At 34.9% G+C, this 16,391-nt stretch overlaps 2 protein-coding genes across 2 annotated transcripts; both read right to left on the bottom strand.

Annotated features, from left to right (window-relative positions):
- Window positions 1–1,384: 1,384 nt before the first annotated feature.
- LOC132557010 (hydroxysteroid dehydrogenase-like protein 2) lies at window positions 1,385–6,848 on the bottom strand. Its single transcript, XM_060221474.1, has 7 exons — window positions 6,832–6,848; window positions 6,120–6,286; window positions 5,271–5,484; window positions 2,771–2,874; window positions 2,411–2,512; window positions 1,852–2,055; window positions 1,385–1,455 (listed from the first exon to the last, which is right to left on the bottom strand). The coding sequence occupies exons 1-7, from the start codon at window positions 6,846–6,848 to the stop codon at window positions 1,385–1,387; spliced, it is 879 nt and encodes a 292-aa protein (XP_060077457.1).
- Window positions 6,849–12,352: 5,504 nt separating this feature from the next.
- LOC132557004 (MRG/MORF4L-binding protein-like) lies at window positions 12,353–16,109 on the bottom strand. The gene is made up of 4 exons (XM_060221469.1): window positions 16,040–16,109; window positions 14,701–14,822; window positions 13,767–13,944; window positions 12,353–12,874 (listed from the first exon to the last, which is right to left on the bottom strand). The coding sequence occupies exons 1-4, from the start codon at window positions 16,107–16,109 to the stop codon at window positions 12,699–12,701; spliced, it is 546 nt and encodes a 181-aa protein (XP_060077452.1). The 3' UTR covers window positions 12,353–12,698.
- Between the last annotated feature and the right edge of the window lie 282 nt (window positions 16,110–16,391).

The raw sequence follows: 16,391 nt of genomic DNA, 5'->3' as shown, positions 1-16,391 counted from the left end.
CTCGATTACCTCCAGTACAGGAGGCTGACATGTTTTATTATGATCTTAGTCCAATATACGCTTAAATTTGAGTTACCAAATGGCGGGAAATATAAATGCTTCATTTTAGCAAATGTTGGCGATAAAAATCAATACTTCAACATTTCTCACTATAATAATACTTTGACGGAAAAGGTAGTCAACATGACCTATCACACTGAAAAAATATTGCACCATGAATATTGCTAAAAACAACCATGCCAAACATACCTTAGCTTTGCTGAATTACGATATTTAAAATTCATCATTATCAAAACCAGAGACGTATATAACACATGTTATATACGTCTCTGTCAATACTGATTTAGAAAAAAATACACGAAAATATGGTATCTGTATTGGTCGCCAAAAAACTAATTTTCACCAGAGAGTCCTTTTGGTTAAGATGTATATTAAACAATTAATGAAGTCAGGTTGATCAGAACCGCCTAGCTTCATGCAGATTTGATTGAATCGTTTGAAAAATCCACGAGTTAGAAAAAGAAAGTCAAACATTTTTTGTTTTACTTCATCTATTTTTTTTAATCAAGGAATTGTAAATTTAACATGGTTATTTATTTAAACTTTGGATTAAACTTTGAATACTATTTCACATCAATACAAACCAGAAAAGTATCACCGGGCTTTCATTAACGATGGTGCGAATTTTCATGCGAGACTGGAGATAGAGGATACGTAATTTTCAATAAAATTGATTAGGTTTAATAATGATAAACTAAATCGTATTTCGTAGAAAAAGCTAGTTTGCGGTGTGGTTTCATAAAAATCATCGTAAAATAAAGATATCTGCGTTGTTCAGAATCGTGGAACGTGATTTTTTTAACCTTGCACGAGTGAAATTTCATAGGATGATCTGAGACGTTTAATGCTGTTTTCGGTCAATGCAATAATTTCTCTTGTATTCTATTATTAATGATTTTTTACAGCAGTACAAAAAAGTCACATGTTTAATATTGTATTGTAAGAAATTATCTTATATGAATGTTGCACAACAAAGTAGCTGTTATACTTCAAGTATAGTTACATGTGTTATTTTCGATAATTTTCCTGACCCCGTAGAGGAGCGAAAAAATCACTTCTCATAGACTGATTTTTGGAAACGTTTTTCTGTCATAAGTCCAGGTGCATCCACCACTCTAAAACTAAATCGCCAAAGATTGCCCGTCATCAGTAAGATAGATACCTCCGTGCTGTCTGTAGCTTTGCAAGGACCCCAAACTTGCCTCAAAGTAGTAAATTCTGAACCACTAGTAGGGATGCAACTTTGAACAGTAAAAACTAAAAAAAAATCAATCAGTTGTCCAGAACAAAACACTTTATTTTTCCACCAAGAAAGTCGGATCTCTTAAGCAGGTTGTATGAGCTCTTGACCCGGAATGTCTCCCTCCAGGAAAAAGTCTAGAGACAGTTTCCCCCCTGCATCAAAGACGAAAAATAGATCAAATATTTGTGATTGTATGGTAGTTAGAGATGGAGAACCAAATATTCATGTATTCTTCAGAGTAAAGAAATGTGCTTAATTATTTTTCTGCATTTGTTCTTAGTGAGAACAAGAGTAAATACGAAATATCTATTTATTTATATCAATTTATTTATTTTTCTTTATATTTATTTATCTATTGTGTATTTACCAAGAACATATTGTGTCTGGAGGTAATATTTTAAGACAGTGAAAAAGTGCAATTCACACATTTTTCGGTATGGTAAAAGTGACCTCGTACAGTTATGTGTGGTAAACAACGCACGCACTTGATCTCTGCCTCTCTCTCTCGCGCGCGCGCTCTCTCTCTCTCCCCCATCAAATTAACCTACCGGGTACACAGGCATATTTGTCGAGATCCGTCACCCCAGCATCACGGAGAATTTGGTCGTCAATTACGAAGTTCCCTGTGTAAGATTTACTGTCTTTTGTCAGAATATTGTGAGCTGCGTCGGCCATTATCTCCGGTTTTCGACATTCTTGAATGATTTCCTTATTGTCTGCGCAAATCATCTGGACAGCAGCTGTGTATATTGCTGTTTACGAAAATATACATTGAAAATCAATTACAACATGTTGCAGTTATGGCAGTATATTTGCCACTGTATGGTTTGTTTTCAGCCTGGTCTTAGAACTTCAATGTAATAATTATGACGTCACAATCGATATGACATCACAGACCGTGACTTTAGTTATGCTGTCATAAATGTCATACATGTGTGCTTTACATATGTCTCTTATATTATCGGAGACCGAAAACTTTCGATTATAAAGGTGATTTTCTCCAAATTTGAAAATAATAAAAAGTAAAATGTGCATACATTCTTTCGTAATTAATATTGCATATTGTATAGAATGGAAATGTAAATTTTGAAAAGGCATCACACTGACCAGTTCTCGGCCAAAGGGCATTTACAGCCACGTGCTTGGATCTGAACTCTTCCGCCATTCCAAGGACACACATCGACATCCCGTACTTCGCCATTGTATACGCTGTCAAGCAATAATACAAAAGTTGCAAAAAGTAGCACATTTATCGATCCGAGGTAAAATATGGAATTCATAGTTGAATACAACAAGTGTAAATTCACTGTTTGAATGAAAGAAAAAAATTGACATGGTTTTGATTTCACTTTGCCCGTTGGTTTTATGTTAATAAGTTTTCTTTATGAATTTATGTTACCTGTAATTTGTATGGGAAACGCCTATCATAACCTTTAATCAAAGACACCTGCCCTCAAGCGCACTCACCAACGTGATCTTTGAACCAGTGGCTGCTGAGATTGAGAGGGGGACTGATATTGAGGATATGTGGGTTGTCACTTTTCATCAGGTAGGGAAGACATATTTTTGAACTAAAACGAAAACAATTTGTATTGATAAAATGGTGTGATATAAATGGTTTCTTCAAATCTACCAACAAATTGTATCTGTCCTGGCTTATTTTTTCTTTTAATGAGTCCGAAAAGGAGATGCTCGGGTCTCTAATTTCATAATCAGTAAACAAGCTGTTTCGAATAATGTTTCAAGCATATTTGCAGTATAAGGTTCTAAATATCGACTTATTGTGCGGTTGGTCAATAAGTATAATAAAATTATGATGAGAAAGTTGTAATTATAAACTCCGATCACTATTATTCTATCCGAACGATGATGTTCCCGTTTGTATTTAGTTCCACTGATCAGTGATACCCAGTGCGTTAGTATCACCTGGTGCGTTCATCTTTCATTGTCTTAGTGCCACAGATCAGTGACGCCCAGTGCGTTAGTATCACCTGGTGCGTTCATCTTTCATTGTCTTAGTGCCACAGATCAGTGACGCCCAGTGCGTTAGTATCACCTGGTGCGTTCATCTTTCATTGTCTTAGTGCCACAGATCAGTGACGCCCAGTGCGTTAGTATCACCTGGTGCGTTCATCTTTCATTGTCTTAGTGCCACTATTCTCTATATTCATTAACGATTTGATCAAGGAGCTTCGACAGCTGAATCTTGGAATTGATGTGGATAATACAAATATTGCGTCGTTATTTTACGCTGATGATATTGTGTTGTTAGCTCCGTCTGCTGAGAATTTACAACGTGTAATTAACCACGTCGGTGATTGGTGTGCAAAGTGGGATTTAAAAGTTAATTATGGAAAATCTAACGTGGTCCATTTCCGTCATATTAACCAACCTCGCACTACATGTAATTTTACACTCGACGGTACCACAGTTACTATCTCAGATAGATATAAATATCTAGGTCTCTGGTTCGACGAACATCTCACATTCAAAGTAGCAATCCAGGAATTATCCAAGTCAGCAAGTAGAGCCTTAGGTGCCCTCACTACAAAATTCCTGAGTGTAGGAGGTATGGAATATAAGGTATTTACAAAACTTTTTGAATCACTTGTACAACCTATCTTATTGTATGGAGCTGCAGTATGGGGACATACGGAGCATCGGAAATTGAACAATATTCAAACGCGTGCCATGAAACTCTTCTTATGTGTCGGTAAACGTGCGTCAAACTTGGGTTCGTTAGGAGATATGGGATGGACTTCATTAGTAACAAAACAAAGGATGGGGGTTTTTCGTCAATACATTCGTTTACAAAATGTGGACGCATATCGTCTTCTTCACAAAATTCATAAATGGTCTATAAGAAGAGGAAACTCGTGGGAAGCTAGAGTTAAACGCCTAGCATCAAAACTTAACATTAGAGATATCATAAACAGTGCTAATAGTAATAGGTGGAAAATGTGTAACATCGGGCGAAGCCTTCGTATCCACGATGAAGCTGTGTGGTTCACAAAACTCTGGACAGATAAAGGAATAAATGGCAACAAACTGCGAACGCATCGACGTTTTAAGAAAGATATGATATCCGATAGTTACGTGACGTCTATTATTCCAAGAAATTATCGTCGTGCATTGTCGCGTCTTCGTTTGGGTTGTCTCCCCCTTTCCATAGAGACAGGTCGATATACAAACATTCCTCTAGATGACCGCCTGTGTAAACATTGTGAGAGTGGTCAAGTCGAAGACGAGATACATCTTCTATGTGACTGTCCAGTTTTTAATGAAATTAGAAGTGATGTTTTTAATGAAGCTACAGCCATTTTACCAAACTTTCTTTTATTAACTTCGTGTGAAAAATTTGTAAGGTTAATGGAGATGCCGGATATTCAGTTTTTATTAGCCAAAACAGTCTTTTTAATGCTTAAGTACCGGCGCTCACTTGTGTAGGAAATATCAGTATATTTTGACTAGGTCTACATGTAATTATCAATACAGGACATTATAATCGTAACTTTTATTGTTTTAACCATAACTTTAATGCTTAACTATATAGTGTCTCATAAGCCGATATCGGCTGGGTATCACTTTTATTAATAACTGTTCAATATTGTTTTTATTACTATGTACTGTGATATGTGACACTCAAATAAAATATATTGATTGATTGATTGATAATGAGTGAAGCCCAGTGCGTTAGTATCACCTGGTGCGTTCATCTTTCATTGTCTTAGTGCCACAGATCAGTGACGCCCTGTGCGTTAGTATCACTTGGTGCGTTCATCTTTCATTGTCATACTGACTTTAAGCAAGTTGATATTGATATGGAGAGAAAAAGATGCTATTTATCAGCGGACATGTACCAGCCTCCATACACCGCCCGGAACGAATATTCTATGTAAAATTCCACTTAATTGGTCATGTAAACAGGTAATTTAGTATGGACGGTATCATATTTTTTAGTAGTTACCATAGAAACGTGCCCCGTCCATTTACTTCCGTCATCAAGTCAAATTTCTTCATCTCGGTTTCAAGTGTTCCGGTCATGCTGATAGCGCTAGCATTATTAACCAGGATATCGATCCCTCCAAATTTTGCTACTGCTTTCTCCGCGGCTGACTTAACTTGGTCTTCATATCGGATGTCCACCTGACACGCTAGACACGCCCCTCCAGCTTCCTCCACTGTTGCATATATAATGAAACGAAAAGGCTAGGGTACTACATGTATATGTAATGAAAAACAAATTCATGAAAAATGGGCGACAGTGACCTACTTTTACATCCTGTAATGTGACGCAACGTAAAGCGTTTCAACCTTGACATTAATAGCAAGAGGTCCATCGGTCTAAACGGTTATCTGAATGATCCCCAAAAACTTCCATCGTTAAAAAGCCATAACTCTGTAAGCACGTATCAGAGGTCTTATTCATAAAAGGCTATTTAACAAGCTTCATTAAAAACTGTTCATATTTACTGAAGTTATCGTGTTCAGTTGGTCCAATGGAAATAAACTGCAAAGAACCATAACTGTAAATATCCAGTCGGTTCCATTTTCAAATATTTACTCAAGTTATCGTGTACTCAAGAAAAAGTTAATGCATTTCGACAGACGAAGAATGATCGCAATAGGTCATCATGACCTACACTGTCCAGGTAACCTTAATAACGAAACGAAAATAATGACGGAAGATTCCGACTTTCCGTAAACGGCGCAAAAAACGTTATTATGCCAAAATCATAATTCATAATCAAAATCCTGATACATGTTGTCAAACGAAAACATCACATTACTTCTGTTTAATGAAAATCCGGGATACCTTCCTTGGCTGCTGTGTAAATGGTGCCTGGTAACTTGGGGTGTGGTTCTGTTGTCTTTGCTGCTATGACAACGTTAGCTCCATCTCTCGCTGCCTTCAATGCTATAGCTTTCCCAATTCCACGACTGGCTCCTGTTATGAATAGAGTCTTCCCTGCCAACGTTTTGCTAAAAAGAAATGGATATTATAGCCTCAAACCCAGTACTAAGACTGTTCAATGTCGAGCATATCGCAAATATCCGAAGAAAGTTTGCTTTGTATTAAGAAAAGTGTTCTAAACAAAAGGGGAGAGGATGACGATTTAAGTCCTCTGTGCGTTATCACATTTCAAATTTCCTCAGATAACTTAGATCGTCATGTTGTGCCGTACACGATTGTATAAACCCTGGATAGCATGCGGAAATTCCGAATGGTATTCAATGGGGAGTCACAACCTACTACAAGGAAAACCTACCTCAAAATGACACGGATTGCTCATGGAAGAATTACTAGAATAATAATAAAAAAAAAAAACAGATGTGTAAATAAAAACAACCCTAACTCCAAGAAGTTCCGCCAAATTTCAGATCTGACACGTTATTGATTTGTCAATGCGGTAGAATATGTGAACATAATGGTGTGGGAGAATGAAGAGAGTAGAGGTATTAATCCCCATATATTGTTCTGTTAAGAGTTAACATTTAAAGAAACATGTACAAATATCCATAAGAACCTGGACTGTGAAGACATCGTTGATCTGTGGCGGACCGGTGATGACGACAGCTACAGAAATGGACTATATATGTACGCCGAGTCGCGCGTGCTCCTTCTTACACCGCTGCTCGTAGCTATTACCCGTGTGACACGTGCATCGGAGCACGGTGGAATGTATGTTTCGAATGTATGGTATTCATTCGGTAAAGAAAAAAATTTAAATCGGTTGTTATGATTTCTTTGATAAAGTCGTAATTTCTTAAAGAAAACACTATTTAGATTCCTCAGGACACAATACATAGTAACACAGTGGCATCTGTATGTATTTAAATAAACATTGTGATACTGTACAATGTATATGGATGTTCCTGAAAGAGAAATCTAGATCTGCATACATTTTATTGAACTTTTGTCGAGTTGTACACACGATTGTATGATTGTATATGGATAAAGATCGAAACCATTAAATGTATGAACATCAACATAAAACTTTCGCGTAAGCAGTTGAAGCGTTTGCACCGGTTGAACCTGCCAGAAAAACACCAGGTACAGACTGGGACCGAGGCTGGACTGCGGAATATTTGGTACGTACAGTTCGAGGGATATAGCCGTACCTGTCCGAAACTAACTTGCTGAATATCATTAGTTTTTAGAATTTCAGTAGAAAAAGGTAGGGTAGGTGCACTTCCGTAGGACCGAGATCTTTCTGTCTCAGAATGTACAGGCCTTTCTCCTACTTAAAACATAACATCTCTGTGAAAATAATGGATAGTACTTTGTTTTAAGAATGATGAAATGAAAAACACTGGCCAGCAAATGATCATCCAACCGTGAAACATATTGGACAGGTAAAGGTAAAAGTGTACGCTACACTTAAGCGTAATAATTTAGGCGTGTAGTTGAGACACCAGAACACCATAGAGAAAAAAATGCATGATTTTCAAGTGGAATATCATTATATTCTTTCGATTCTTAATCTGAGTGTATTTTGAATTGTCTTCTGATTCCGACTCCATATTTATTACTCAATCTGTACAAGGAGGGAACATTTTTGGTGCCGTAAAGGGAACGGTTCAGATACTGTAGGAATTCTAAGCGATATTTTAGACACGTTGTCAAACAGTTGGCATCCATTGAACTGAAAAGTAATGTTATTTCGGATATTGCTGATGTTGATGATCTTTTGCGATGTTCAATGGAAATGGAGAATTCTGAAAATCGTTTCCGGTCACCATTGCAGACATTAGATTTACAAAATGTGGTAGGAGCCGGAAAGTCCACGACAACTGAGAGTAAGACTCGGTGGGGCTATTAACCTGTTGAACTGATGGCAAGTACAGGGAGAAAGAGTGACCAATGTACAATCGTTTTCATGTCCTATCCTACGACTGTCTGATTCCTTATCGGATGAAGCCCTGTCTGTCTTTGTGGGAGAGGTGCGGAACAGAAAGGGAAATGAGTGTAAGTTTAACACAATCTTGGCCATCGTTCAAATGCAATTCTGGCTTACAAACGTAACAGTAATGAACAACAAGTAGATATCAGTGACATTTTACATAGAGATACCAATGGATATAATGTGTAAGGGCCAAAATGTGACGAGAGTAAAAAAAAAAAAAAAAACAGGAAGGAGCTCAACATACAAGCCGGCAGTGTAAAACATCGGTGTAAAATATAGAAGTGAATGAAAAGCTTAACATACAAGATGACGGTGTAAACATCAGTATGAAATATAAAAGTCAATGAAATACTCAGTATACAAAGTTCTTAGATGTAATACAAAATAACTAACTCCAACCACTTGTCTGGGACGGGTATAGGCGTGTATATTTAATGAAGTGTAAAGTATTAATTATATTCTAATATGGTACATCAGGCAACTGGTGTAGATAAATATGCGTAATATCTTTTTTTAGAGATTTAAAGCTACAAACATTTATAGTATTCTGATACGTGGTGATGTGCTCAAGGCCTGTAAAGGAGTACCAGTCTCATATTGATTATGGATTAATAAGGTGACAAGTACTGACGACTGTTGGTGATAATAAAGATATTTTTGATGATTATTGAAGTTTTTTAGGGTCTCGTGAGTCAATTTACATTTGGTTCGATATTGATGTAGTTGTATGTGTAATTTACAAAAAAATATCTCGTGTAGATCAATATCGTTCATTTCAATATCATCATGAAAAATTAATAACAATCAACCAGACCCCACAGTCGTAATCCAGAATACGTGATGTATAAGTATAAAATAATGCCAACCTGGTCTTTTCGTTCGAGATAAACGTTTATACCTTTCAACAAAGCAGAAAGTATGTTTTTTGTCTTGTGTAGTAATATTATTATGTGCAATAACAAATTTACCATTATAATTCAATATCAAGCCTAAATAGCAAAACTGATCTACCACACCTACCCGGTACGTCTTTCCATCAAATTTCATATGTTCATTTGATAACATTCTCTTTCTTAATACCAATATTTTAGTTTTATCTACATCTACAGTCAAATTCCAACGATCCGAATACCTGTTTAAATAGTCGACTATTTTGAAGCTCATCGATATCTTCAGAGAATAACACTCTGTTATCTACATACATAATTAAAACAGATTGAGTAGTTGAATGTGATAATTGTTACAATTAGATTCAGTCAATTCTGATTCTATGTCATAAATAAAGAAGTGTATGTCCTTGGTCACCACGTGGTCTCAAGGTGTGTTATGTACCTATATATTTTTATAAGCAGGCTTAGAGAGTGAATAATGTACCATTATTATAAACCCTTATATTAACTAATATGTAGATAAAACTTCTGACAGAATAGTTATATATTCTACCATTTACACATTTAAATATTTCATTATCATAGTATGTTATAAAATGTTTACTTATTGCAGGGACAGATAATACGTATACATTGATCCCTGCTCGTTGGTTGCATTTATGAAGAATCCAAAGCTATCTTTGAAAAAGTATATGTGTACAAACAAATATGTTGTTTGTGCTGTTAATACTGGACTATAAGGTAGCTTTTGATTTAAGTCTGCTTGTTCTAGGATAACAACTGGCGAACACCGAATATTAATCATACATGTATGATACATATATAGTTACACGTTTATTGTCCTACGTGTGGAATACAAGTTATAATATTTATTTTTTTGACAATCGTTTATGTACAGATAAAAATACATTCGCTCTGTAGAGTTGATTTACGTATATAACCAATCATAAACAATCTACAAATGAAACATTCAATCACGATAAAATTACAGAAGTAAATCAAAACAGCTACACACCATGTGTTTACTGACAAAAACAGTAGGAATTCAATATATGTAATACAGTGTCAGTAAGCATAAGAAAAGTGAAGCACGTGGCAAAATAACACAAAATATCGCATTTTGGTACAGAAATAAAACTGGCGATCAAATAGTGAGTTTTTTTTTTTTGGTTTTTTTTTTGCGGGGGAAAAACTAATTATTTGATATATCTTGTTGAAATATGAGTCGAGAGTTCATTCGCTATGTAATTCATATATTGAAGTTCAATACATATGAAACTGGCTGTCCTTCTGCATTATCCGTATGAAATCACAGCCCAATTAACTATTAACTAATTAGTGTTCTGTCACGCCCACTAATCCTCTCTGACCGACAGTACCCCAACGGCTAGGTTTATACTTCGGTAGTCCGGGGCATTTGGGACTTAACAGCAGCAAATAACATACAAAATATAGAATATGAAAAAAACGAAAGTTGTCACTCATATGTAAATATAAATGTGAATAGATTGAAGTTAAGATATGTTAAATTTGCGTTATCATTCATCAAAATTCTGTTGTATGCCTAAATATTTTGCTGGCGTCGGCCAGGCTAGGATAAAATTCATGAATTATTACTGGACATCGTCTAGCTACTTCGAGACTCAAACTGTTATGTACTTTCTTAGGCATTTTATGGTGATGGACATGTTTTTTTAATCGAATATAACCGATTCAACGTACACAGTCTTCTAAATCTCTACAATGAATATATGTTTGGTGGCAGAAAATGACGTCACAAACGATCGGCCAATGAGAATCCTTGATTTTCAGAGGGGAAATAACTCTAGATTTTACAAATTCCTATGGTGTTTACAGGTAGAAATAATGACATTTGTACATCATGCAATACACCGTAACTTTTTAAAAACACTATTTAATGATTTTTTCACGAAAAAACTAACCATTCCGGTGACGTTAGAATGAAATTCACCAGACTGTGTCCTCATGTTGGGGAGTACCTAGATTCAAATTGAAATAAAAGTCACGAGACCGTGACCTCCTATTGGGAGTATTTATATTACTAATAAAGAGAAGTTCATCAGACTAGCCTTTTAAAGGGAGTATCAGTGACGGTCACCAGACTTCGGCCTCCTATAAGGAGTGTCTAAGTTAGGACTGGATTGGCATTCATCTGTGTGACCATATATGGGGTACATTGAGCTACTGAAGTCATCAGTGTTACCTCCTATAGGAAGTACATAGATTGCAATTGAAGTGAAGGTAACCAGACTGTGGTCTCCGAGAGGAAGAACTAAATTTACAAATGGAGTGAAAGTCACCAGTGTGACCAAAAGGGTGTGACAAGATACTTCAGTGTGACCTAAAGGGTGTGACAAGATACTTCAGTGTGACCTAAAGGGAGTGACAAGATACTTCAGTGTGACCTAAAGGGAGTGACAAGATACTTCAGTGTGACCTAAAGGGTGTGACAAGATACTTAAGTGTGACCTATTACAAGTCTCTATATCTGAAATAGGCCACTTGATGGCCTTTCAAGTACAGTAAATATAGATTATAGTACCAAAGAGTGTTACCTATTTATGTATAATGAAGTCACATTGAACTTAACAGTGATTATCAGTGTTTGTTGACTACATTTATTTTGGGTTTGCAATCCTGTTTAGTTTGTCAATATTGCAATGACTGATATTACTCTCTTTGAATGGGCGTTGCCTTACTTGTGACTAATTGGACAGTATGGAGACCAATATGGCAGCTCATTCAGGTCGAACATGTTATACATAGAATATAAACAAAGATCAGATTTATATCTAGAGCAGGACAGAAATCCTCTATACTAGACATAAATTATGTTCTATGACAAATAATTAATTCTTGGTTTTCCCGATATTTATCTAGTTTTAGAAATTGTCCACACTTTTCAGATATCATGTCCTCTGGGAGAGGATGCAGTCTTAAGATCTGCCCTGGATATTGTCACACGTCAAAACATCACTAGTACCAATTTCCAAATGTTCACTTTTACTTCAAGTGTTTTTGTTTTCGTTTGTTTTTCCTTTTCAATGGCCCCAAATTTCTTACTTTTCCAAAAGTTTGAAATGAAAGGAATGTCTCTTCACAAATCAATTACCGGTACACTTTCCTCTACCACTTCATCTCAAGGAATTCATCTCATAAAGTGATGTATGTGTAAGGTTAACCGTATCTAGATCCATTGTCAGAAAAACACTAAAAGGTAGATTGTTGTTTTAAAAGTTTTATTAATTTTTTTATCTATTGTTTTTTTTTTCTTTTTTTTTCCTTTTAAATTGGTTTTATCTTTTCTATTTTTTTAAAAGACAATTCATTTCTAGCAATTTTTACAATTATGGTATTCCTTATACATGTACTGAAATACAAAGCACACAAAGCATTTAACATTACATACTGTCTATAAATCCTGTCTCACAGTCAAATCCTATCTTGCATCTCATTCTCATCCTTTCTGAAATCACATTCTCCTAACATAATCCAATGCATACAGTTACATTTTGTTTTCAATATTTTCTCTCATTTCTGACACACTGAGACACACATGAATGTCTGAATCTCTTGTCATCGCCTGCGTTTACTTGGCACTTCTGGAGTAGCAGGGCTGGTGTGAGTAGAATGGGTCTGTCGTGTACGTTTCCGTTTTGGAGAATTTTCAGGAGTGTTTCCATGTAACACATTACTTGTATGTTTATTTTCTGGCTTTGATTCATGTTTTTCTGCTTTTGTTAGTTTTGAAACTGAAAAGAAAAGAAACTATTGTAATATAGTGCCCGCTAGCACTCAACAGTATATCTGTATATCACCATCAAAAATGCTTTTTCACATAAAGAGAAGATATTAAAATTGATACATCAAAATAAAATGCAATACAGTCAAACCTTATTATCTCTTATAACTCAAAGACCCTGTATAATTTGAAGTATTTTGTTGGTTCTGGCCAAATTTTACATGAAACATTTGACATTATTTAAAGATTGAATCATCAGATAACTCAAAGTTTTCAGAGATAACAAGGTTTGTCTGTACTCTTACAGTTACAGTAATATGGATAGCATTAATTTGTTACTTTAAGAAATAAAGTTTAGATTATCATTTACTTGTCAATATTTGCAACTGTTTTCATCTTATCAGCGGAGAAAAAGCCTTTAAGTATTTAGATGACCTTTCATGTTTTCAGGCCTATTTCTAGCGATCTGAATGAGAGAAAATGATTTTAAAGTTCAGGAGTTAAGGTCATGACAAAAACCAAACCAAGAATTTTGAAATTAACAAGCCTTTGGTTTTGTTAAATTTCAAAGCTTCTTCATGGTCAATTCCCAAAAATGGCATTTTACTACCTATGCTTAAGACGAACTTTCACATTTAAAACAGAAATGATATTTATGTTAAGTATTTTAAAAAGCATGCTGTGGGCCCTTTTCTTGAGCCACTTCCATTTGAAATGATAACCTGTATCCTGTTTTGCCTGAAACAAGACCAGAAGGTCAACATACTGACTAAACTCGGGACAATGAATTTGTAATTATTTGTAATTTTACTGAATAGATTATACATCTGGATGGGAATATTAGCAAGCAAGGGCTTCATGCTAAATAAATACAATATTAAAATATTTGAAATGAAACCAACCTGAAACATGGGTGTCTTTGGAAGAAGCATCAGACTTGTCACTTTTACTGTCATCCAGGGATCTATGTGAGGTGGAATGAGATCTTGGAAACTCTTTGTTAAAAAGATCTGAAAAATCTTCACCTGGTAAGGCAAAGTCTATATCTTTGTTTGGAAATGGCAAAATCTCTGATTCATTCTGAAAAATACATTTTAAACAATAAAAATATGTGAACAGCTCTTCATTTCCCCTGTTTGGCTTTTGGATTTTTCACTTGTTTTTTCTTAATTTATCACTTTTTGTTATCTTTTTCTTGTTTTCATATTTTTATTTCAACCAGAAAAAAGATGTACAGTTTACCGTTGCCACAATTTCTGTAATGGTTTGGCTGTTTATTGTATATAAAGCACTTAGATTTTCTACTGCAAGATTTTTTAAAACTAATTTCTAATTTGAAACTTCATAATAATATTCTGAAAGTGATGGCCTTATTTTCTACATCTTACAAGCTAAATGTACAAAGATATTATGATTGGGATTTGTAATTGTTTTCTTCAATAAAATCATAATTTACATTATTAATTCACAATTGTCTAAAAATGTACTACCAATTTGTGCAACTTAAATTGATGTTTCAAACATGCTCTTGACAACATCAATTTATAATCTGAAAACAAGACATGATGGAAGAATATTTTAAAAATCTCATCACAGTTACACTAATCGTCAATCCTATCCATAATGAGCACTCAAAGGTGAAGAGAAAAGTGATATTCATAGACAGGTTGCCTTTTATACTGATCACCCTCAAGTAAGATTTATGAAAAGGAAAACAGATAAATTTGTCAAATTTCAACCACCAGGAATTTTGCTCTCAATGTGACACTCTTTTGAAAATATGAAGCTGACAGACCTCCTACTTGGGAAGCATACAATCTTAGGAGGCCTACTTACCAGAGCTGTTAGGTCATACATGGTGAAAAGCCGAGTCCATATTTGCTTAGATGTAACTTTTCTGCTGAAGGAGTTATTTAGCTTATCATGGATGACAAGCATTTGGAAATGTCGATTAACACCTGAAATTAATTGAAGGTCCAATGATGTTCAAAGTATACTATTATAAAGGTTTATTAATAAGATGTTTGAATCAACATACATGTAATAAAGTATTGACTCTTAGTTGAACACCATTTTCTTTGCTTACATGTACACCAACTGCAACCTTGATATTTAGGCCAACAGTTTGTATGTACATATATTTGCCCAATTTCTTTCTTTTTTTAATTTAGGTATCTGAATGTTTGAGCACAGCAACATATTAAGAGTAGTTCAGTAGCTTTATTTTACATACAAGCTTGAAGAGCTGGACAGGAGTGGCTCCAGCTGGAAGGGTTCTGACTAACTATCCATGATTTTATTTTGTCTTGAACCCTTCAGACTACAGTGGCTCCTGAAGGATTTTTCATCTTTGCTCGACTTGCTTTAGTATTACACAACATCCAAATACATCTTGAATGGTTTTTTTTATATTATAATAATCATTTAAGACATGCTGTATTGCAATATCTACAATATTGTAATTAGATATAAAGCATTTTTCACCATAAGTGTGTTTTTCACTCAAGTTATTGAGTGGTTGTAAAACTATCTCCAAACCTATTTACATTTCAATACTCGTGGATGCAATGCAAACTAGGTCAATGTGTTGATTTCAGGTTTTCTAGATCCAAAGGATTTTTGTCATAGCCTTTTTCACCTAACAATGATATATTTCAAAATCATTTAATATCAACCATTTTTAAACTTATTGAAGAATTTATTTTCGCTTTCAATTTATTTGAAAAATCAAAGTTCTAATATCCAAACATCATCTAATCTAGTGTACTTATGTTTAATTTGCACATTTTATTGGGAGTCATTGTATTGAAGTTGATTGTAAAAGTTTCTAAAAGAGAATTTTTATACAGGTCGCAGAATTACTCCAAGGGAGGTAATCACTAAAGTTAAAATGAATAAGTCAAATCATAAGAGTATTCTGTACACGTGCTTTCAATATGAAAATTTGTATGATGTAAGGTTTTGGTATTTACAGTATCACAGAAATGCAACGTATTGTACAGTTGTTTAAACATCAGCAATGATAGCAATGAACACTCGTTATGATACAACGATCTGGCGCTTTGTGAGTTTTTGGTTTCATTTACTTCTCAAATATCACCTGGGACTGGAGCAACATAAAATAAAATAAGTATGAAAGCTAATAACTATCAAACCGGTACAAATATTTCCTTACCTACAGGCTTGTGCCTTCTCATTGCATGGAAAAGACTGACTTCCATCTCCACCGTTTCTGCGTCCGCCATTTTTATGACTTGTAATGAAGTTTCGTATTCTACTTTCACTTTGTGTATGTCATTAAATTGAAAATTAAAGACCAACGAATTTATATAATTCAATGTTTCTGACGAAATGTAGAAGCTAGAATTATACGAATGGTGATGTAGTCTGGTCATAAAATTTTCCCCAAACAAATATTGCTAGCTTTGTTTCTATCTCAATGTGCGGAAAAATAGAAAAAGACGCGAAAATGAAGAAAAAGTAAGAAGACGATTCCTTCCGGTTGAGTTGTCACGTTGGTAACTTTT

This window comes from Ylistrum balloti, unplaced genomic scaffold (assembly GCF_031769215.1).
Source record: "Ylistrum balloti isolate Yb309-2 unplaced genomic scaffold, AGI_CSIRO_Ybal_v1 Utg370612, whole genome shotgun sequence".
NCBI classification, from domain to species: Eukaryota; Metazoa; Mollusca; class Bivalvia; order Pectinida; family Pectinidae; genus Ylistrum; species Ylistrum balloti.
This window is presented reverse-complemented; position numbering and strand designations above follow the sequence as displayed.